The sequence below is a fragment of the Saccopteryx leptura genome, chromosome 1 (genome assembly GCF_036850995.1).
Source record: "Saccopteryx leptura isolate mSacLep1 chromosome 1, mSacLep1_pri_phased_curated, whole genome shotgun sequence".
Taxonomy (NCBI): Eukaryota; Metazoa; Chordata; class Mammalia; order Chiroptera; family Emballonuridae; genus Saccopteryx; species Saccopteryx leptura.
In genome coordinates this window covers 250,111,728-250,134,859 of record NC_089503.1, presented here as the reverse complement: position 1 = coordinate 250,134,859, position 23,132 = coordinate 250,111,728, and the positions used below count along the sequence as shown (strand labels likewise).

General features: G+C 48.3%; 2 protein-coding genes across 2 annotated transcripts; both read right to left on the bottom strand.

Annotated features, from left to right (window-relative positions):
* Window positions 1–59: 59 nt before the first annotated feature.
* LOC136388271 (mucin-16-like) lies at window positions 60–8,623 on the bottom strand. The gene is made up of 11 exons (XM_066360209.1): window positions 8,386–8,623; window positions 8,241–8,276; window positions 7,661–7,696; window positions 7,279–7,338; window positions 5,997–6,121; window positions 5,840–5,907; window positions 4,792–4,964; window positions 4,502–4,537; window positions 1,933–2,057; window positions 1,770–1,837; window positions 60–144 (listed from the first exon to the last, which is right to left on the bottom strand). Exons 1-11 carry the CDS (start codon window positions 8,621–8,623, stop codon window positions 60–62), a joined length of 1,050 nt encoding a protein of 349 aa, XP_066216306.1.
* A 578-nt stretch (window positions 8,624–9,201) lies between these two features.
* Window positions 9,202–22,746, bottom strand: LOC136388270 (mucin-16-like). Its single transcript, XM_066360208.1, has 12 exons — window positions 22,737–22,746; window positions 21,872–21,993; window positions 21,456–21,523; window positions 19,440–19,612; window positions 19,070–19,105; window positions 18,771–18,836; window positions 16,326–16,450; window positions 16,061–16,128; window positions 10,298–10,470; window positions 10,155–10,190; window positions 9,587–9,711; window positions 9,202–9,258 (listed from the first exon to the last, which is right to left on the bottom strand). The coding sequence occupies exons 1-12, from the start codon at window positions 22,744–22,746 to the stop codon at window positions 9,202–9,204; spliced, it is 1,059 nt and encodes a 352-aa protein (XP_066216305.1).
* Window positions 22,747–23,132: the final 386 nt, after the last annotated feature.

Genomic DNA, 23,132 nt, shown 5'->3' with positions numbered 1-23,132 from the left:
AGTAGGGGCCCAGCCAGGTGATGCCGTGGGTCAGCCGGCTCAGCTCATGGAACACCTGCTTAGCAGACAGGCCTGGGCTCCTGGGGGGGCTGCCTGTAGGCGCAGAGAAAGTTCACCCATGTCTTGGCACCATTCTTCACAGACCTGGGGGAGAAGAGGTTACCTCTGGAGGGTGCAGTTCCCTTGGTACCTCGCCACCTGTGCTCACTGGTCCCCTCAGATCCAGTGTTTCAGCCTTGTGGGACTTTCATGGTTTCTCCACCTGGCCATGCTCTCTTATCCCAGGACTCTACACCTGCAGTGACTTCTGTCTAGAAGTCTCTCCCCTTCTCTCCTTACCTGGGCAATTTTCTGGTCATCTTTCAGTTCTCAACTTAGACACCTCTTCTTCCTCTAAGAACCCTCCCAGGAGGGTCAGGGACCTCTTCTGGGTTCCCACCATGCCCTGTGATCCTCCCATTACAGCTCTGGTCGCCCAATATGTGATCATATATTAGTTGTTCCTGTTCCCTCCAGAAGATGACCTTCATGAAGTAAGAGATTAGGACAGTCTAGTTCATTGTTGTCATGGTGAACCTCCAGCATCTAGCACAATGGCATATTATTCAGCCTTAAAAAGGAAGAAAATTCTGACATGCTACAACATGGATGAAACTCCAAGATGTATGGTAACTGAAATAAGCATCACAAAAAGACAAATACTGTATAATTCTGTTCATATGAGGTACCCAAAGTAGTCAGACTCATAGACACAGACTGGAGAATGGTGGGTATCAAGATAGGGGGTAGAGAAAAATGGGAAGTTGTTGTTTAGTGCATTTAAGTTTTGCAAGTTCTGGAGATTGGTTTTGCAGCAATGTGAATATACATACTTAATACTACCAAACCGTATACTTATAAATGGTTCAGAGGGTAAGTTTACATTATGTGTATTTTACAATTAAAAAAAGGTCAATTTCCTTCAAGAATCTACATGATGTAGATGCTGATTGTATCTCAGGCCTCACCTCCTCTCCCCTGTTCTTTCTCTGCTCCAGCCACACCGGCCTCCATGCTGTTCACCGAACTTGCCAAGCTCATTCCCACCACAGGACCCTTGTAGTTGGTGTCTCCTCTGACTTAGAACAGTTTCATGGCCAAACTCTTCTTGCCAATTGGGACAAAGCTTAGATGTCACCTCCACAGAGAGGCTACCCTGTCCCTCTGGGTGAAGCACCTTTCCCATCACTCTGCTTACTTATGCTTGGCAGCACCTTGTATTTGAAAGCACTTTACGTCAATACGTACTCTTTGATTCCTGTCTGTTTTCCCTACCAGACAAGAGCAGAACCAGGGACTGTCTTGTCACTGTGGTACCCTACCACTTGCCTCAGAGGTGCTGTCCCATCATGTCTGCTGAATGAAAATACGAATTGAGAAGTACTTCATAAATACCAACAGAACAAAAACTGACTCAAGAGACCTGAGAATAATTTCTCAATGGATACAGAGTTTTTGCTTGGGGTGATGAAAATTTTGGAACTCGATAGCAATGAGGGGCGCACAACACTGTGCATGCAATTGATGCCACTAAATTGTACACTTAACACAGTTTTTAAATGGACATTTTTGTTTCTGTATTTTATCACAATGTAAAAAATTAATAAGGTAATATTTTAAAAATGGATGCAGAAAAGGACCCTCCAAGAATAGCCTGCTGCAACCAGGGCAGCCCCCACGGCCAGAAGTCCATGTCCTTTGGCAGTGGGTTATGTGTGGGGGATTCTCACCTTAGCGAGGTGACCTTACAACCTGCGTACCAGGGGCCGAGGCTGCTCTGCTGGAAGAGTAGGCTGAGCTGGGGAGGAAGGAGAGAGCCGACGTGGGTCAGTGGCCAGCCACAGTTCCTGTGAGGGGTCATGGGCAGGTGGGAGGAGTAAGCAGGCCTCTCACCAGATGCTGCATGAGGGTGTCTGTGATGTTGAACTTGAGGGAACCTGGATGGCCCATGTCTGTTGAGTAGCGCAGGTTGTTGATGGTGAAATTCAGTGTGAATGGCTCCTCATTGACCTCCGCAGCTATGGTGGGTGCAGAGAGAGCCAAGGTTCGCAGGGAGGTTGGGGGCCCAAGGTATACCTAAGATTGGGGATTCATAGGGCCCATGTTCTCCTCCTCATAAGCTCAAGGGTCATTTTTTTTTAAGAGAGAGAGAGAAAGAAAGAGAGTGAGAGAAACCAGAGGGAGAGAGAGAGGGGAAAAAAGAGATGAGAAAAGAAGCATCAAATTGTAGTTGCTTCACTTTGTTTTTTATTGATTGTTTTCTTATACGTGCCTTGACCAGGAAGCGGGGCGTTCCAGTTGAGCCAGTGATCGCTTTGCTCAAACCAGTGACCATGAGCTCAAGACCCCTTTGCTCAAACCAGTGACCATAGGTTCAAGCTAGCGACCTTGGGCTTCAAGCCAGTGACCTTTGGGCTTAAGTCAATGGGATCATGTTGAAGATCCATGCTGAAGCCGGCAGTCCTGCGCTCAAGCCAACAAGTCCGCACTCTAGATGGTGACCTCGGGGTTTCAACCAGGGCTCTCAGCATATGGGCTGATGTTTAATCTGCTGCACCACCAGCAGTCAGGCTGAGGGTCACTTATTAATAGAGGCAATTCCAGCAGTGAGCAAGAGCAGGTTTATGTGAGCAATGATTGGAGGGTGGGTATCGAGGTGGGTCATTTCTACCTAGATGCAGGAGTGGAGGACTCTGTGAAAACACTGCGGCTTTGCTCTTTCCCAGGAGAAGAGTCTCCAGCTTGCCACGCTGATGGGGAACTGATGGCCCTGATGTTTTTATTCATAGTCTCTCTGCTCTCCATCTCCTGATGGGGAGTTAGAGCATAAGCTATGGAGTTATAGGAACTCTGGGTTCTGCTGTTTTCTGCTCTGTGGTTTGGAAGCTTTTCTCTGCCTGTTTTTTCATCTGTAAAATGGAGCTAAGGTATGTGGTTACAGCGAGAATTAAAGAATAGGGTGTATATGTTTGAGAATAAATGGGGTGTTCTCCCAAAATTCATATGTTGTAACTCTAATAACTATTGCTTCCATAGGTGATTGTATTTGAAATAGAGCCTTTAAAGAGGTAATTAAATTAAAATGAGGCCATTGCTAGAGGGGGATTCATCCAATCTGACTGATGTCCTTATAAGGAAAACAGATGAGAAGACACAGAGACACTGGGAATATGTGTGAAAAGGCAACAAGAGAAAGCCATCTGGAAGCTTAGGAAAGCGGCCTTAGAGGAAACCAACCCTGCCTGCAATTTGGCCTTGGACTTTTAGTCTCCAGGACTGTGAGAAAGTAATTTCTGCTGTTTAAGGCATCTAATCTATGGCATTTTGTTATAGCAGCATAAACTGACTAATACATTATATAACTTAGATCAGGGTCCCCAAACTTTTTACACAGGGGGCCAGTTCACTGTCCCTCAGACCGTTGGGAGGGCCAGACTATAAAAAAAAACTATGAACAAATCCCTATGCACACTGCACATATCTTATTTTAAAGTAAAAGAAACAAAACAGGAACAAATACAATATTTAAAATAAAGAACAAGTAAATTAAAATCAACAAACTGACCAGTATTTCAATGGGAACTATGCTCCTCTCACTGACCACCAATGAAAGAGGTGCCTCTTCTGGAAGTGCGGTGGGGGCCGGATAAATGGCCTCAGGGGGCCGCATGCGGCCGCGGGCCGTAGTTTGGGGACCCCTGACTTAGATGGTGTCTGGAAAGTAGTGAATTAAAATAATGTTCACTGAAAAATAAAAAACAAAAACAAAACAAAGGGAAGCCTGACCAGGTGATGACACAGTGGATAGAGCGTGGACCTGGGATGCTGAGGATTGGGGTTCGAAACCCCGACAATACTGGCTTCAGCGCGAGTTCACCAGCTTGAGCGTAGGATCATTGACTTAAGTGTGGAATCATAGACATGACCTCACAGTCTCTGGTTGAGCCCAAAGATTGCTGGCTTGAGCCCAAGGTCGCTGGTTAAAGCAAGGGATCACTAATTCAGCTGGAGCATCCCAGTCAAGGCACACATGAGAAGCAATCAATGAACAACTAAAGTGCTGCAACTATGAGTTGATGTTTCTCAGCTCTCTCTCCCTTCCTGTCTCTCTCTGTCTTTGTCTCTCTCATAACACAAACAAACAAACAAAGCAAAACAAGGGTGTAACACTGATATCAAGAAACTTTAATAGCAATAAAGAAAGACATGAATAAAAGGATAAGAAAAGAGTACCAAGGGCAGGGTTTTAGAAAATTGAAAATCACATGAATGTGATGGGAAAACAGATCAGTGTCTAAGATTCCCCCCCTCACCCCGGGCTGAAACTCTCCACCAGAGCCAGGGAAAAAGAAAAGGAATGAGTTGGGGGCCCTTCTACGTGTCTCCCTCACCAAAGACAGAAGGTAAAGGGAGAACAACTGCTCCCAACACTAAAGGGGGAATGAGACCCAGGAATACTCACTGGTGGGAGGCAAGGCTGTGGCTCCAGAGGGGTAACCTGCAGAGAGAAGGCAAGAAGAACGAAGCGAGAGTTGGGTAAGCACAAAAGATGAAGGGAAAGGGATTTCTGTGATAAAGAGGCAGTGGAGAAATATTCAAGGAGGAGATAACCAGGTAACGAGACTGAAGGTGGCTGGACCCAGTGATCACTTCATCGCAAGGAAAGTGGAACCCAGACCACAAGGGGGAAAGGACAGACACAACACAAAACCTCAACTGGGAAGAGATCATGGTTTTAGCCAAGGCCCTCACCATTGACATGAAGGCTGTCCTTGTCCAGGGCGAAGGAGCCCAGCCGGGTGACTCCGTGGGTCTCATGGCTCAGCTCCTGGTACAGCTGCTCTCTGTCCAGTCCGGGGCCCGCAAGGTCATAGTGGTAGGTACAGACAAGGTCCACTCCCGTGGCTGCTCCATGCTTCTCAAGCCTGGGGAAGGAGGGATGTGGGGATGTGCAATACCAAAGGGGTCCTTCTGGATGTGGAAAGCAAGAGAGTGGAAGGGAGTCGGCTGAGAGAATGCTGAAGGGGCAGCTCTGAAGCCTTGTGGAGGCTCTCCTGAATGCCCCTCATCTGAGACAGCCTCATCACAATGAGGAACAGAAACATTGAAATTAGATATTGCTGGCAGGATGCAGTAGTTCTTTTTTTTTTTTAATTCTTTTTTTTTTTTTTTCTGAAGCCGGAAACGGGGAGAGACAGTCAGACAGACTCCCGCATGCGCCCGACCGGGATCCACCCGGCACGCCCACCAGGGGCGACGCTCTGCCCACCAGGGGGCGATGCTCTGCCCCTCCGGGGCGTCGCTCTATCGCGACCAGAGCCACGCTAGCGCCTGAGGCAGAGGCCAAAGAGCCATCCCCAGCGCCCGGGCCATCTTTGCTCCAATGGAGCCTTGGCTGCGGGAGGGGAAGAGAGAGACAGAGAGGAAGGAGGGGGTGGGGGGTGGAGAAGCAAATGGGCACTTCTCCTATGTGCCCTGGCCGGGAATCGAACCCGGGTTCCCTGCATGCCAGGCCGAAGCTCTACCGCTGAGCCAACCGGCCAGGGCCCAGGATGCAGTAGTTCTAATAGGAGAGACCTCATTTAAAACAAAATGTTCTCTGAATTATGTACACTATAAACATGCTGCTCATTTCTAAGCTTTGAGCATTCTCAGCACCTCTGGGCATGAAGAAGGCATGAAGGTTCATGCAGGGTGCTGGAGGGAGGCCGGGCATGCCAGGGACATGGCCAAGAACTGAGCCCCGTGGGCCAGTGCATGAGGGTCCACCTAACTGGTCACTCTGTCCGGGGGGTCTCACCTGAGTGAGGCTAGTCTGCAGCCAGAGGAGAGGGGGCCGACACTGGTTTTACTGATCAAGAGCCGCAGCTGGAAGGGAAAAGGGGTGGTGAGTGGGAGGGCTGGGGGACTGGGCGGGCCTGGAGTGAGGCTGACACTGGTCGTCGTAGAACCCTTACCTGGTGCTGTAGGATCCTCTCAGTGGAATTGTACTTCAGGGAAGCTGGGTGCCCCATGTCCTCTGTGTAGTGCATGTTGGTGATGGTGAAGTTCAGGGTGAAGAACACCAGGGTGGGACCAGTGGCTGCCATGGGGGAGGAAGAGAAGTATGTTCAGCTGGGACCACAGTAAAGACCAAGGGTGCCGGGGGCTCTGACCGTGGGCCACAACAGTGGACTAAGTAAGCCAAGGCCTGCAGGGGCTGAAAGAGAGAACATCATGGAATTCCTAACACATTGGGAACACTGACTCACTCATTCGGTGAGCATCTATTGAGCACCTACTGTGTGAGAGGCTCTGTGCTGGACACCGTGGTTCAAAGACAAATAGGGCTTAGTCTCCTAGTGTTGTGGCCAGGAGAAGGACCAGACCATTATGATGCAGGGAAGCCAGGGGATGTGCCAGTCAAAGACAGACACCCCATCAGTAACGGGAAAGCTTCCCAGAGGATGCATCATGCTGTATGGCCAAAAGGACAAATAAGAGTTAGGGGACAGGACTGAGCAAGCGGGGAGGGAGCTCAAGCCGAAGGAGCAGCCTGGGTAAAGGCCCGGCAGGAGGATGGAGAGGTTGCACGCAGGAACTTGAAGTCCTTTCCCTACAGCCACAGGGAAGTGTAGACGTGAGACTGGAGGGGGCCTTTGAGCCCAGGAAGGGGAGGCAGTGACTAGCTCAGGGGCTCGGATGTAGTTTGTAGAGCAGGTGGTCATTCAAAGATTGTCAACAAGACAGGAATTATGTAGACAGAGGTGTACTGGGGTGTGGGGGACGCTGTAGTTGCTGTGTGGAGGTCAGAGTGGAAGCTACTGCACTTGTCCTAGAAAAAAATGCCGGTGCCCTGAATAAAGGCTGAGTGATGCATGCAGAGAAAGAAAGGCCTCATGAGCTATTCCATGTGGAGAGGAGATGACCTGGTGACAGATGGAGGTGGGGGGTGAGCGAGAAGGAGGGTCAAGTTTGGCTCTGTGTCCCTGCCTTTGGTGATGAGGACAAAGGGTAAGTTTGGGAAAAGATGACAACTTTAGGGTCAGAGAGCAAAGGGAGGGATGACGTCCAGGAGGTGGGTAGGCCCACAGTCGAGAGTGGCTGTGTGATGTGGGCTGGACTCGGGATCTGGATTCTGAGCAGCTGGACCTTGAGTAGCTGAGAGTCCCTGAAGTCTAAAGAAAGAATGAGTTCCCCCTGGAAGGTGAGTGAGCAATGAGAGATGCGGTTTTATTGAGATGGTTTGGTGTCTCCCACCTGTGGGCCTGCTGGAGGTGGATGGAGCCAGGGAAGTGAAGTATCCGGACGTCACTGGAACTGAGGGGAAAAGAAAAAGCAGGAATAAAATCCGAAATGTACTGTAACCTTAAGGGAATGGTGGCATTAGTAGGACAGGAACGATAAAGTGTGCACCTCTTTCTAGGCACCAGTTACCCTGGAGTCAGCTGTGTGGACGATGACTCCCTACACCCCCAGTTTAACCCACATTTCTATGCACAACCTCGACCTCCGGACTCCTTCCCATCCCGATGGGGGTGGTGGTGGGGGGTAGCAGGAGGGAGGGATGGGCTGGTTGAGCAGCTCCTATTTTTAAGGACAAGGTGGTAGTCATAGGTACACAGAAGTCTAAAACACCCACCGTTGGGGATGGAGGCTGAGGCCAAATGGGTGTAGCCTGTAAAGAGAAGGAGAGATTGTGAGGAAAAGGGGAGGGTGAGCTCTTCCAGAAAAAGGCCAAGTGGCCATTGGAGAGATGGCTGCCGGACCCTCACAGTTGGGATTCACTAAAAGGAAGACAGATTACTCACTTGGAATCACAAAATCCACCCTCCCTGCTCCAGAGATGCAAACGCCTTGCTCAGATACCTCTGAAACGTGAGGCCCCAGTCTGAGTCTGAACTTGGGCCAGAAGTCTGCTGCAGCAGAGCCCACCTGGGGAAGGAGCAGGCCCCGCCCACAGAGCCCCTCACTGTTGATGTAGACAGGAACTAGCATCACAGAAGCTGGGAGAAAGAGCCCAAGGGCTTGGCTGGGAGCCTCATCACTCTGGAGATGCCAGGAACAGGTGCTCACGTCTGACTCTGGGTAGCAGCCCTTGTTTCCCCCAGGCTGAAGGGGAGGTGCAGTGGAGAGTGGGAGGAGAGAACTCCTAGTCTCTTCCATCCCTAAGGGCTGGGGCTTACAGGATTGTAGAGCCTTCTGAACCTCGGAATACTCACTGCTAGGGGTGGTGGTCTGGGTCTGGTTGGTGTAACCTGCACAGATAGAGAAACACAGTGAGGAAGAAGAGGGATTAGGGAAAGAGGTGGTGGAGACGGAGGATGTGGGACAAACTGAGATGTAAAAATGATGGCAGCCCCTCACCATTGACATAGAAACTGTCCTGGTCCAGGGTGTAGGGGCCCAGCTGGGTGACACCACGGGTCAGCTGGCTCAGCTCCCAGTACAGCCGCTCCCTGTCCAGCCCAGGGCCCGCGGGGTCAGGGCGGTGTGTGCAGACGATGTCTGCTCCAGTGGCTGTCCCATCCTTCTTGGGCCTGGGAAGGGTGGTTAAGGGGGATGACAATAAATTAAATGAGTTCCTGAAGAGGGGTCCTGACATTCCTGAGGGCAGGACAGGAAGGAGGAAATGAGGAGGCTGGTAGAGAGGTGAGAAGTCGACTTAGATTCTCTGAGCTCACTGACTGGCCATCTTCACACTGTCAGTAGGGTGGGGGAGGTTATTCAGTTGTAAGGCAGAAACTGTCAGTGGGTGAGAGAATTATTATTAAGTTGAAAGGCAGAAACCTACATCCTTAAGAGATGAGGACAGGAAATCTCACACTTGAGACATGTAGAGACAGAATTTGGGGTTGAAGTAAGTGGAAAGGACACATTTGTCTTGAGAAAAATGCTGGAAACAGAATGGAAACCCTAAAGAAAATGCCCTCACTGTCAGGAGGGAGGAGGGAGTTTAGAAGGATGATTAGGTTAGGGGTTCAATCCTGCTGATGGGTTCTGCAGAACGTGGGGACAGTTGGTGGAGGAGGGAGAGGCACTGGCCCTGGAGTAAATGCCTCCTGAATTCCACTTCTGCTAAGGACACAGACAGGGAGGGCAGGAATGAAGCAGAACACACTCCTGAGATCTGGAAGCACCTGAGCTGCTCTGGTCGCTGGTCAAGGTCTCACCTGAGGAGGGTCAGTCTGCACCCTGAGTAGAGAGGCCCACACTAGTGTTCTTGAACAAGGGCTTGAGCTGTGGGTAGAGATAAGGAAAGTGAATGGACAGGCTGAGGGGCAAGGACAAGACAGTCATCTCTGGGAGGGACAAGGGTGACGTGGGCAGGGCTGGCACTGACAGCGCAGGAGGGAGCTCAGGTGGTCTCACTGAACAGGACGGGGAGAAGTGGGTGGGGCTGGCATCAGTTTGCTGGGCAGAGGCTAGGTGGGCAGGGCTGGCACTGACAGCGCAGGAGGGCGCTCAGGTGGTCTCTGAACAGGACGGGGAGAAGTGGGTGGGACTGGCGTCAGTTTGCTGGGCAGAGGCTAGGTGGGCAGGGCTGGCATCAGGGCAGGGCTCTCACCAGGCGCTGCAGGAGCTTCTCGGTGCTGTTGAATTGTAAGGAGCCTGGAGGCCACATGCTCTCCACATAGTGCAGGTTGGTGATGGTCAAGTTGAGGGTGAAAGGTACCGGGGGTAGTCCCGTAGCTGCAGCAGGGGAAGGGGAACACACTGAGCCTGGTCTGGGGTGGATAGAGGGCGTGGGGCCCGAGGCCACAGTCCTGAGACCAGTGGCCTTTTCACTGGAGAACACAGTGATGGCTGGTGGTCCTGGGCCTAATGCCAGCATTACTGGGGTGCAGGTTAGACCATCACGTACAGCAGATGAAGGAGACAATTTATAACTTAACATTATTATTTCAGTTCAAGTGCTAACTTATTTTCCTCCATCCATCCACCCAACCAACATTGAGTGACCATGACTCTGTGTCCAGCCGACAATAGAGGTGATTCACAGCTGAGTTGTGCTGCAGTGACTCCCCAGCCTGTGTCGTGACCCCTCTGTCCCCAAGAGCTGGAGATGTGAGCAGGGGCCTGAACCTTCTGTCTTTGGTGGGGTAGGGGACTTCTAAAGGCTACTCAGTACTCACTGCTGGGGGTGGTTTCTGAAGTGCGCTGGGTGTACCCTGCAGAGAGATAGAGAAGGTGCTGAGTACAGGGAAGGAATCAGAGAGGCACGCATGGGGCGAGAGCAGCTCAGCAACCCAGCAGAGCAAAGGAGGCTGCTGCTCACCACTGACATAGAGACTGTCCTGGTCCAGAGTGTAGGGACCCAACAGGGTGACGCCTTGGGTCAGCTGGCTCAGCTCCCGGTACAGCTGCTTCCTGTCTGGCCCGCGGCCCGCGGGGTCAGGCCAGTGGGTACAGACTGTGCCCACGCTGGTGGCTGCTCCACCCCTCTCAGGCCTGTGAGGAAGGAACACAGAGGTGGTGACAATGAGGAGCCACCTGCAGAAGGTCCTTGAGGATGTTGTGCGGGGCCGTCGGGTCAGGTAGAAGTGCTGCAGCTCCAGTCAGGAGGGCCTGGAATGCCGTGTCACCCACCTCGGAGTGAATTTGTTTCAGGCTGTAAACACAGTCCCATAGAGGGCCCCCTTGTGAGTCCGGGATGCCCTCACTGTCCCTCTCCCACACTCTTTATAATCTCTTCTGTGCACAAGGATAGTCTTCACTCACTCTGCATGGAGCTCCATCCTGTCAGACACTTGCTGGGATCCATCCTTGGCCCTCTACTGCCTGTGGTGGAGCCCCAGTGTCCCAACAGGCGCATCAGGACCCAAGGCCTACCTGGTCGCCTCTCCGCCCTCCTCCTTGCAGGGGAGTGTTTCTGTTCCACGTGTCCTCCCTGCATAGACTCTGCTTCTCCACCTGCTGTTCCCTGCCCCCTGCGACACACCCCTTCACTGCTCCCCAAGGACTCCTCCACCTCAGTTCCTCCGAGATCCTACACTTCCCTCATCTTTCAGGTCTTCCGTGGTGTCACTGGGCCCAGTTTCTCATCTATAAAATGGGTGTAATCATGGTATCCAGGTGTATCACATGAGGATGAAACATGTTGATATTAGTAATATGCTTAGATTAGTATAATTAATATGTACTGTATACATGTTTGTATGTAATAAATATAATACACTACTCTTGATGGCAGAATCTACGCTTTGGCCCCACCGAGTTTTGGGAGCAGAATGCTGAGCTTGGTATACTGTAGGTGCTCAAGAAGTGTTCGTGGGCGGAAAGAAAACCTATGGAACTCCAGGCCAGAGGAGTGGAGAGGCCACATCGGCTGTAGGTGCACCAAACTGGGCTCTGAGGAAGGGGACTTCATGCCATCCCTCTCTGTTCTGGCACCTCAGGAAGAAAATCTTGTCTGAAATTTTATTTTTGGAGTCCTGAAGAGTTATTTCTGGGAGATGGCTACTGAGGTTTAACCCTCCAAAAGATGTCAGAATGGAGCAGGCCACTTGTGCTCAGAAAACTCCATCACTAGATGAGCTAGGGCCACTTTCCACATCTCTACAGTAGAGAGGAGCAAGGACTCAACGCAGGGTAATATAAAAGGAAGGAAAACCGATGGTTCCTCACAAAGAAAAGGGGCCAAAAAAGCTAAGTGAGAAAAGGCTTGGGCTCTGAAGAGGCGGGGCTTGAATTCCGGTTCCACCATTTGGCAGCTGTGGGCTCTGGAAAGTTCACTAGTGAACTGCACCAAGCATTCAGAAGAGATTGGTACTTATCCTTCTTAGACTCTTCCAAGAAATCAAAGAAGACACAACACTCCTTAACTCATTTTATGAGGCCAACATTACCCTGATACCAAACCTGACAAAAGCAACACTCAGAAAGAAAATTATAGACCAATATCTCTGATAAATGTAGATGCAAAAATCCTAAATAAAATACTAGAAAATCAAATACAACAATACATTTAAAAAATAATACATCACAATCCAGCAGGGTTCACTTTATGGGCACAAGGATGTTCAACATAAGATAATCGATCAGCGTGATACAACTCCACATTAATAAAGTAAAAAACAAAAATGATGTGATCAAATAAATAGATGCCTTTGACAAGATACAGCATTCATTTATAATTAAAAATGCGATAACATGAATATAGAAGGAAAATACCTCAACATAATATAAGCCATATATGACACATCCCTAGCTAATATCGCACTCAATGGTAAAAAACTGAAAGCCTTTCTTCTAAGATCAGGAAGAAGACAAAGATGCCCACTCTCACAACTGTTATTCAACATAATTCTGGAAGTCCTAGCCACAGCAATCAGGTAAGAGAAAGAAATAAAAGACATCTAAAATAGGAGTAAAATTGTCACTTTTTGAAGATGGCATGTTTCTTTACCTAAAAAACTGTAAAGAATCCATCAAAAGACAGAAACAATCAACAAATACAGTAAAGTTGCATAACACAAAAATCAATGTACAAAAATTCACTGCATTCCTAGAGTCTAACAATAAAATCTCATAAAAAGAAATGAAAAAAATCTATTTGCAATTACAGTAAGAAGAGTAAAATACCTAGGGATAAACTTAGCAAAGAATGTGAAGGATCTATACATTGAAAACTATAAGACATTATTGAAAATATTGAGAGAAAAAAAAGACAATCATGAATTGGAGGACTCAACATAGTTAAAATGGTCATATTACCTAAAACAATATACATATTTAATGCATTCCTTATAAAATTCTAATGTCACTTTTAAAAGAAATAGAACAACCATCAAATTTGTATGAAACCACAAAAACTTTCAGATAGCCAAATTAATCCTGATAGAAAAAACAAACAAACAAACAAACAAACAAACAATAATCCAGAGGTAGCATACTTCCTGACTTCAAATTATACCACAAAGCTACAATCAGAACGGTATGGTACCGGAGAAAAACCGACTCCTACAAACAGAACAGAATTGAGAGCTCAAAATAAAGCTACACATATGTAGGTAACAAACTTTTGACGAAGGAATTAAAAACATACAAAAAGAAAAGCAAACTTAATAAAACCACATATATATAGTCAAATAATTTTTGATAAAGGGGCCAACAACACACAATGGAGAAAAGAAACCTCTTCAATAAATGGTGCTGGGAAAACTGGAAAGCCACATGCAAAAGAATGAAACTGGACTACAGTTTGTCCCCCTGTACTAAAATTAACTCAAAATGGATCAAAGATCTAAACATGAGACCTGAAACAATCAAGTACATAGAAGAAGACATAGGTACTCAACTCATGGGCCTGGGTTTTAAAGAGCATTTTATGAATCTGACTCCAAAGGCAAGAGAAGTGAAGGCAAAAATTAATGAATGGGACTACATCAGACTAAGAAGTTTTTGCTCAGCAAGGAAAACTGATAACAAAATAAACAGACAGCCAACTAAATGGGAAATGATATTTTCAAACAACAGCTCAGATAAGGGCCTAATATCCAAAATATACAAAGAACTCTTAAAACTCAACAACAAACAAACAATCCAATAAAAAAAATGGGAAGAGGACATGAACAGACACTTCTCCCAGGAAGAAATACAAATGGCCAACAGATATATGAAAAGATGCTCATCTTCATTAGTTATTAGAGAAATGCAAATCAAAACTGCAATGAGATACTACCTCACACCTGTTAGATTAGCTATTATTAACAAGACAGGTAATAGCAAATGTTGGAGAGGCTGTGGAGAAAAAGGAATCCTCATACACTGTTGGTGGGAATGTAAAGTAGTACAACCATTATGGAAGAAAGTATGGTGGTTCCTCAAAAAACTGAAAATAGAACTACCTTATGACCCAGCAATCCCTCTACTGGGTATATACCCCCAAAACTCAGAGACATTGATACGTAAAGACACATGTAGCCCCATGTTCATTGCAGCATTGTTCACAGTGGCCAAGACATGGAAACAACCAAAAAGCCCTTCAATAGATGACTGGATAAAGAAGATATGGCACATATACACTATGGAATACTACTCAGCCATAAGCAATGATGACATCGGATCATTTACAACAAAATGGTTGGATCTTGATAACATTATACGGAGTGAAATAAGTAAATCAGAAAAAAACTAAGAACTGCATGATTCCATACATAGGTGGGAAATAAAAATGAGACTAAGAGACATGGACAAGAGTGGGGTGGTTGGGGGGGAGAGGGAGGGAGAGGTGAAGGGGGAGGGGGAGGGGCACAAAGAAAACCAGATAGAAGGTGACGGAGGACAATCTGACTTTGGGTGATGGGTATGCAACATAATTGAATGACAAGATAGCCTGGACATGTTATCTTTGAATATATGTATCCTGATTTATTGATGTCACCCCATTAAAAAAGTAAAATTATTAATAAAGAAAGAAAGAAAGAAAGAAAAAAAAAAACTTTTTTAACAATGACTTGGGGAAAATTGGAAAGCCATATGCCAAAGAATGACACTAGAGTACTATTAGACACCTTACACAAAAATCAATTCAAAATGAATCAAAGACCTAAATATAAGACCTTAAATAATAAAACAAATAGAAGAAAACATAGGTACTAAACTTACAGACACTGGTCTCAGAGAGGATTTTGTGAATTTGATCCCAAAGGAAGGGAAGTAAAAGCAAAAGTAAATGAATGGGTCATCAAACTAAAAACCTCTGCGCAGCAACAAAGAAATGATCAACAAAACAAAAAGGCAAGCCACCGAATGGGAGAAGATACTTGCAAACAATACCCCTGATAAGGGTCTATTGTCCAAAATATATAAACAATTTATATAACTGAAAAACAAAAACCAAATAATCCAATTAAAAATGGGCAGAGGACCAGAACAGACTCTCCCAAGAAGAAATACAAATGGCCAACAGATATATGAAAGATGCTCTTCTTCACTAGCTATTAGAGAAATGCAAATCAAAACTGCAATGAGATACCACCTCACTCCTGTTAGTTTGGCTATTATCAACAAGACAAATACAAGTTTGGAGAGGCTGTGGAGAATAAGGAACCCTCATTCACTGCTGGTGGGAATGTAAACTGGTGCAGCCACAATGAAAAAATTAAGTTTCCTCAAAAATTTAAGAATAGAACTACCATAAGATTCAGCAATCTCTCTTCTGGGTATCCACTTGAAATTTTTGAAAACATTTATTTGTAAAGATATGCTCCTATGTTCATTGCAGTATTATTCACAGAAGCCAAGACATAGAAACAACCTAAGTGGCCTTTGATAGATGATTGGATAAAGAAGATGTGGTACATACATACAATGAAATAGTACTCAGCCATAAGAAAGGATGAAAGAAATACTGCCATTGGTAACAATACGAATGGATCTTGAGAGCATCATGCTATACAAAACAAATCAGATGGAGAAAACAAGAACCTTGTGATTTCACTCATATGTAGAATAGAGAACAGAAACCAGCAAATGAACAAACAAAGTCATAGACACAGACAACAGAGTGGTGGTTACCAGAAGGGAAGGAGTTGAGGGGAGGTTGAAGAGGGCAAAGGGGTAAACAATACGGTGATGGAAGGACACTAGACTTTGGGTTGTGAGCACACAATGCAATATACAAATGATGTGTTACAGAATTGTATACTTGAAACTTATATAAGTACATTTATTAACCCATATCACCCCAATGAATTAAATTTAAAAAATAAATATATGCAGTGTGGGTTGAGGACATGGAAGGCCATGGGTTTATTTGTGAAGGATCAGGGATGCATCCTTTATGAAGGAATTTGGTTCATACTCTCAGGCTATTACATTTTATCATTTTGTTCTTATTAAGTATCGCATGTGAGATTTGAGGTTCTTGAAGATGGAAAGGTCCAGAGCAGGGGCCAGGGGCCAGAAACCAGGGGGATAGGGGCTGTTTCAGGTGAGGGGCTGGAAAAGGCTGAGGCCAAAGGGAGGACCCAACTCTAGAGGACTATGGATTCAAGTTCTCCGCTGTGCCTCACAGGGACACCTTCGGTGGTCTTACCGGAGCAAGGCGAGTCTGCAGCTGGAGTAGAGGAGGCTGATGCTGGTGTTCTTAAACAAGGGTCTGAGCTGTTGAAGGAAGGAAGGAGGTGAATAGAAGGACCAGTGAGGAAGGACAGGGACAGGGCGAGGATGAGGTCGACAGAGCTGGCATCAGTTGGGAGGCAGGAAGAAACGAACGGGACATAGGAGCGGTGGGGGGACTGAAAGCAGTGGACATGGTGGGCCTCGGTGGGCCGTGCAGGAATGAGGTGGGCGAGACTCACCAGGAGCTGCAGGATCTTCTCTATTCTGCTGAACTTCACTGAGCCTGGAGGCTGCATGTCTTTCACGTAGTGCAGGTTGGTGATGGTGAAGTTGAGGGTGAATGGCACCAGGGCAGGCCCAGCGACTGCAGTGAGGGTGAGAGGGAAGACGTCACACCCCGAAGCACTGCCTGAGCGGCGAGTCTGGTATTCATATCTGCTGCAGTGTCTCTTCCCAGGATAGAAACTTCATTTTGAACCTCACCAATAATAGTAATAATAATGATGATGACAATAAAAATGGCAGCAATAATAACAGCTGATGTTTGGTAAGAAGTTATACTCTCCGCTGCGTTCTGTGCTAAGCGCTCTCCATCCAGTACCTCCTGTACTCCTCCCTCAAGGCTTGGAGGCACATCCTGTCACTTGCCCCTACTGACAGACATGAAAATGATTTTCAGAGAGACTGAGGCACTACCCCAAGGCCACACAGCTATTTTAGGGCAGGAGCTCAGGCTCTAGAGTATGAATAACTTAGAGTTGAGTCCTGACCATTTGCTGGCTGTGTGACCTCAGAAAAACATTGATTTCTCGAAGAGCCCACCTATGCCTCTCTTAAATGGAGAAACAGCAGTGTGCACCTGCAGGAGCTGGTCATATATGTAAAGCAGGATCCCCACTGTGTGACATTCATTGATTGTCACTGTATTGGCTCTGCTGTCACTGTTCTTATTACTTATCTGCCTCCTCTCCTGACCCCTTCTGTCTCTGCACTTTGGGAATAATCCCGGTGTTGCCCTTGACTTTTTCCATTCCAGTCTAGCAGAAGGTGAAGTTTTACTAGGATGCACTGCTGAAGCTAGTCTCACTAACTGACTCCCCTCACACCTCAGGTCACTTAAGGCCATGTAGTCACAAGTTCCTTGGCAGGTCACTTGGGGTAGATTATAAAAATGGCCAGCAGGCCCTGGCCAGTTGGCTCAGCAGTAGAGCGTGGGCCTGGCGTGCGGGGGACCAGGGTTCGATTCCCAGCCAGGGCACATAGGAGAAGTGCCCATTTGCTTCTCCACCCCCCCCCCCCCTCCTTCCTCTCTGTCTCTCTCTTCCCCTCTCGCAGCCAAGGCTCCATTGGAGCAAAGATGGCCCGGGCACTGGGGATGGCTCCTTGGCCTCTGCCCCAGGCGCTAGAGTGGCTCTGGTCGCGGCAGAGCGATGCCCCGGAGGGGCAGAGCATTGCCCCCTGGTGGGCGTGCCGGGTGGATCCCGGTCGGGCGCATGCGGGAGTCTGTCTGACTGTCTCTCCCCATTTCCAGCTTCAGAAAAATACAAAAAAAAAAAAAAATGGCCAGCAATTCTTCAGCTTTATATACCTACACATTTGCCATGTGGTGTTAGCAGCCCTTTCTGCCAAGAGATGGGGCCTATTTCTTCATCTCTTGACTCTAACATGGCCATGACTTGCTTTGGCCAATGAGACAAGAGAAATGTGATGCAAGCAGAGGCTTGAAAGGATTTTATGCATTGAGGCATGACCTCTCTTGCTGCTAGGGACTCTGGGACCCCCATATGAATGAGCTGGAGTTAGTCTGTTGGTTTATGAAAACTGAGGCACCCCACCCATCAGTCAGGCATTTTACAGAAGCAGAGTCACCTAGCTAGCCTACAGGTAGCCGCAGGCCCATGGGGAAGCCTAGTGCAGACAAGCTGCAGAGCTGACCTATATACTCATGAATAGCAGTAAATGATTGTTTTAAACCGGTAGACGTGGTGCTCATTTGTTATACAGTAAGAGCTGACTGATACAAACCCTTAACAGAAAGCAAAATGTGCATTAAAAGGAGCTACACCTGGCCCTGGCCGGTTGGCTCAGTGGTACAGCATCGGCCTGGTGTGCAGGAGTTCCGGGTTTGATTCCTGGCCGGGGCACACAGGAGAAGTGCCCATCTGCTTCTCTACCCCTCCCCCTCTCCTTTCTCTCTCTCTCTCTCTCTCTCTCTCTCTCTCTCTCTTCCCCTCCTGCAGCCAAGGCTCCATTGGAGCAAAGTTGGCCTGGGCGCTGAGGATGGTTCCTTGGCCTCTGCCTCAGGCACTAGAGTGGCTCTGGTTACAGCAGAGCGACGCCCCAGATGGGCAGAGCATCGCCCTCCTGGTGGGTGTGCCGGGTAGATCCCTGCATCCCGGCGCATGCAGGAGTCTGTCTGACTGCCTCCCTGTTTCCAACTTCAGAAAAATACAAAAAAAAAAAAGGAGCTACACCTTCAGTTGCTGACTGAAAACCTGAAGTCACAGAGTTCCATCCAAAGGATGGAGCTAGACTGTGCTGCCCTGAGGGTGTGGCCCCAGAATTTACCCTCCCCACACTGTCCCCTTGCCTTGACCTGCCCATGCACACTGTCTTGGTCTCTCGTTGTGAAGCACAGAGGCATGTAGTGGAAAGGTAGTGGACATGGAGGGAAGGCTCCTTACCTGTAGAACTGGAGAAGGATGTAGGACCAACTGAAGTTCCCAAGGAGAGTGTGGAAGTCTCAGAAACTGAGGAGGAAGCATCAGAAATGAGAACGACGCAGCTTCACCTCGGAGATGCCAGAGACACTTTGGCTTTGATGCCCAAACTGTGTCAGAAGTTGGGGGCAGGAGCATAATAAGGGCCTAAAGACCTCCTTGCCCTCATTGAGGCCTTAGCTATAGGGGAGGGAAACTAGTTGCCCAGTTGCCCCCACCAATCACTGTAGGGTCATGGGGCCATCTCAGGTTTGAACACTTACCACGGGGGGTGGAGGTTAAGGCTGGTCTGCTGTAACCTGCAGAATGAGTAAGAGTGAGGTGGGATGTCTCAAAGGTTATTAAGAAAAGGATGAAGGGGTTGGGCCATTGGTGGAAGAGCAGATGCTATCAAGAGGTTGCCTCCCTATAGACAGTGAGTTGTGCCTCCTATAACTGTTCTCTGACTTTCCACCTCTCTCTGTGTATGATGCATACACACATGGTGGAGAATGGGGACCTCCCAAGGAGAGGAAAAGTAAGGGGAGAGAAACTGAGAAGCAGACATGGCTGTGTGCTCTGGCCAGCGTTCAGAGCATCGACAGAAAACTCTAACATGTGTTGCAGGGGACACTGTCACCACCAGATGCTCACCATTGACATAGAGATGATCCCTGTCCAAGATGTAGGGACCAAGCCAAGTGACACCATGGGTCTGGTGGCTTAGCTCCCCGTAGAGTTGCTCCCTGTCCAGCATGAAACCTGCCGGGTCAGAACGGTGGGTACAAATGGCATCAACTCCAGTGGCTGCTCCACCCTTTTCAGACCTGGGAAAAGGAGGACATAGAGATGGAGACAGGACTGAGACATCATTTTCTCAGTCCTCTTGTCTGTGGATGGCTGCTTATCTGCTCTCCTGGTCCAGGCGTGAGACACTCACAAGATAAGGGGTATCTCTGAGCCACCAAGGACCAGAATGGATGTCTTAGAGTCCAACAACCATCAACTCAACCTTAGCTCTGTCCCTTGTTGAATAATCCACATGGCTTCTCTCTGACTCAGCTCTCTCATCTTAGTGTCTTCAGCATGGAAAACACTAACTTGCTGGGGTTGTCATGGGATTCAGAAATGATGGATATAAAATACCCAGCCAGGTACAACAGAAGTGCTTGTAATTAATTAATGAATTAAACGAATATTTACAAAGCAGCCACAGCACAGTTCCCAGGGAAATGGGATGGCAGCTCTGGATGGAGACTCATCAGCTCTCAGAAGGCTGATCCAGCCCAAGCTCTGGCTCTGAGCATTTGAGCAGGAGATGCTGCAGAGCAGAGGCCCCACCGCTGCCCACCTGCCTCCCGCAGTGCTGTCTCTCCGGGGCAGCAGGAGAAGCTCGGCCTGAAGGGATAGCCTGGGGGGACCAGCAGGCTGTCCTGTCACCAAGCACTGGTGGGGGAAACAGTGTCCCTGGCACCTCAGCAGGATAGAAGGTACCCAGAGTTAAGCAGTTTCTAGCTCTGGACTCCTAGACACTTGATAAAGGAGCAATGTGAGTTGTACTGCCTGGCGACACTGCTTGTGATGAAAATGGCCCCTGGTTGATGATCCACATCTTTTCTGGAAGGACCTTAAATGGCCATCAGTACCCATCAGGAAGCTAGAGCTTTGCACGGGCTTTCTTAGGTGTAGGTGACCCTGTTAATGCACAGAGCTGTTATAAGAGATATTGGTTCCCTCTGGGACATGGAACATCTAAGCCAGGGTAACTCCAGCACCTATCCATTGAGGTTTCATTTCTTGGTATGTGGACTGTCATCTGCAATGTCAAAAAAAACAGCCTTTCCACTGCCAAGAGCTTTCCTTCAAAAAATAAATGGCTTGTGCTGCCCTGCTGGTCTGCTGTTTGCTGCCCTGCTGCTTGCTGCCCACGTCCTTCTAAGTGTGGTAGGGTGTGGCCCATTCACAGCTGCAGGCCTGCCTGTCTGATTGGATGATCTCAAGTGGGAGGGACACAGCACTAGCACCTGGCCTGGGAACAGGGTGAGGCAAGCAAGGCACCCAGATAGCACAGTTAAGGACGGGCTAACTCTTTTTTTTTATTATTTATTTTTTTTATTTTTGCATTTTTCTGAAGCTGGAAACAGGGAGAGACAGTCAGACAGACTCCCGCATGCGCCCGACCGGGATCCACCCGGCACGCCCACCAGGGGGCAACGCTCTGCCCACCAGGGGGTGATGCTCTGCCCATCCTGGGCGTCGCCATGTTGCGACCAGAGCCACTCTTGCGCCTGAGGCAGAGGCCACAGAGCCATCCCCAGCGCCCGGGCCATCTTTGCTCCAATGGAGCCTTAGCTGCAGGAGGGGAAGAGAGAGACAGAGAGGAAGGCACGGCGGAGGGGTGGAGAAGCAAATGGGCGCTTCTCCTGTGTGCCCTGGCCGGGAATCGAACCCGGGTCCTCCGCACGCTAGGCCGACGCTCTACCGCTGAGCCAACCGGCCAGGGCCGGGCTAACTCTTAGGGCTGTGCAAGCCTAGGGTTAGCACCTGAGGGTGAGCACCTCCTTAAGGGCTCTAGGCCCCTTGCTTCCCATAGCGTAGTCTAGCCCTGGCCAACCCGGCCAGCCCACACCTTGCCACACCTCCGAAGGCCAGACCAAGAGCAGGGCTCACCTTAGTGTGGTCAGTCTGCAGCCAGCGTAGAGCGAACCAATGCTGCTGTTCGTGAACAAGGGCTGGAGCTGAGTAGGAAGGAGCAGATGGGTAAAAAATAAGTATACAACTAATCATCATTTAAAATATAGCATTTTAACATAAAACAACAGCTCCCTAACCTTCTCATACCACATTTCATTCTCTTATAGCAAAGAACCCTTTGGGATAAGTGTTATCGTCTCCGTTTTACAGAGGAGGAAACAATACCACAAGACCGGTCACTACTCCAAAGTCACATCGCTTGTCTGCGGCAGCTCCAAGCTTTGAACTGAGAACTGCCTGACTCCCTAGCCCTCCCTATCCTCCAAAAGTGGAGCAAAGAGGGAGGGGTGGGCGGCAGTTGGAAAGAAAAATGGGTAGCAGGGGGCTCTCACCAGATACTGTAGAACTGACTCTGTGGAGTTGAACTTCGCAGAGCCTGGATGCATGTCCTCCGTGTGGCGCAGGTTGGTGATGGTGAAGCTGACAGTGAAGGGCACAAGGGCTGGGCCAGCAGCTGCAGGGGCGTGGGGGAGAGGGGGAGAAGCGACACCCTGAGTCAGTGTTGGGCCAGATGTGGTGCAAAGGGTCACTGGGACATAACCCTTGCTCGCTCCGAGGACTCCGTCAGCTTGGACATAAAGGGGAAGGATGCTCCTGTCCTGGGCTTTCTTTGGGTGTCAGTTCCTGTTTATCTGAGGCTGGACATGTGGCAGGGTGAGGAGTGGCAGCAGTGGTATATTCTGTCTGCCACGTACAGAAGTAAAGATGGTGCCTGCCTCTGAGCCTCTAGGTTATTGACCACTTCACAGCAGGCTGAATCAAGCTTACAAGGACTAAACTCAAATTTTTACATGTCCAGTTGTAAGCATAGCCCAGACAAGTATGTTTTAGCACTTTGAACTGCTCTGCACCTGCACCCATCATCTGACAGCCATAAAAAGGATGAGCCTCGTGCCTATGAACAGCCTAAGCCCCTGCTGCCCCTCAGAGTGGGCCAACCCAGAGACCCCGCCCCACGGAGCTGCCGAGTGACATCATCGAGGCACACAGCCTCCTCTCTGGTCCCCTCCCCCACGGGGTTCCCTTGCCCTTCCCCCCTCAGTAGTGACCCCATGCCACAACCTCTTTTTTTTAATTTTTATTTTTCAATTATAGTTTACATTCAATATCATTTTGAATTTGTTTCAGGTGTCCTGCACAGTGGTTAGACAATCACATACTCTCCAAAGTGTTCCCCCTGATATTTCCAGTACCCACCTGGCACCATAAAGAGTTATAACAATATTATTGGCAATATTATCTATGCTGTACTTACAACCTTGTGGTAATTATTTGTGAATGTCACTTTGTACTTAATCCCTTCACCTTTTCCACTCAATGCCCCAACCCTCCTCTCCTCTGGCAACCATTATTCTGTTTTCTGTTTCTATGAGTCTGTTTCAATTTTTTTATTCCTTTATTTTGTCCATTGAAGGTGTCGGCTCTGAGGGTCCTCCTACCCATCAATAAATCTTGTGTAGGCTACTGCCATCTGGTGGTCATCCATTTCTCCTTACTCACCCTTGAAATTTCTACACTGGGTTAAACTGGTAGGAGAAAAAAACGAGAAATGGATACTTAAGGACCATAAGTTTATCTAGGCTCTAGCCAGTT

What these genes read in the sequence shown, in the direction of transcription:
- LOC136388270 (XM_066360208.1), bottom strand. An exon ending in GGACAGTCTCTATGTCAGTG is followed by an intron (nt 10,191 to 10,297) that starts GTGAGCAGCAGC and finishes ATCTCTCTGCAG; the next exon opens with GGTACACCCAGCGCACTTCA. An exon ending in TTCAGAAACCACCCCCAGCA is followed by an intron (nt 9,712 to 10,154) that starts GTGAGTACTGAG and finishes CCCCTGCTGCAG; the next exon opens with CTACGGGACTACCCCCGGTA.
- LOC136388271 (XM_066360209.1), bottom strand. Translation starts at nt 8,623, where the DNA reads ATGTCAGGACCCCTCTTCAGGAACTCATTTAATTTATTGTCATCCCCC. An exon ending in AGAGGATCCTACAGCACCAG is followed by an intron (nt 5,908 to 5,996) that starts GTAAGGGTTCTA and finishes TTTCCCTTCCAG; the next exon opens with CTGCGGCTCTTGATCAGTAA. An exon ending in ACACCCTCATGCAGCATCTG is followed by an intron (nt 1,838 to 1,932) that starts GTGAGAGGCCTG and finishes CTTCCTCCCCAG; the next exon opens with CTCAGCCTACTCTTCCAGCA.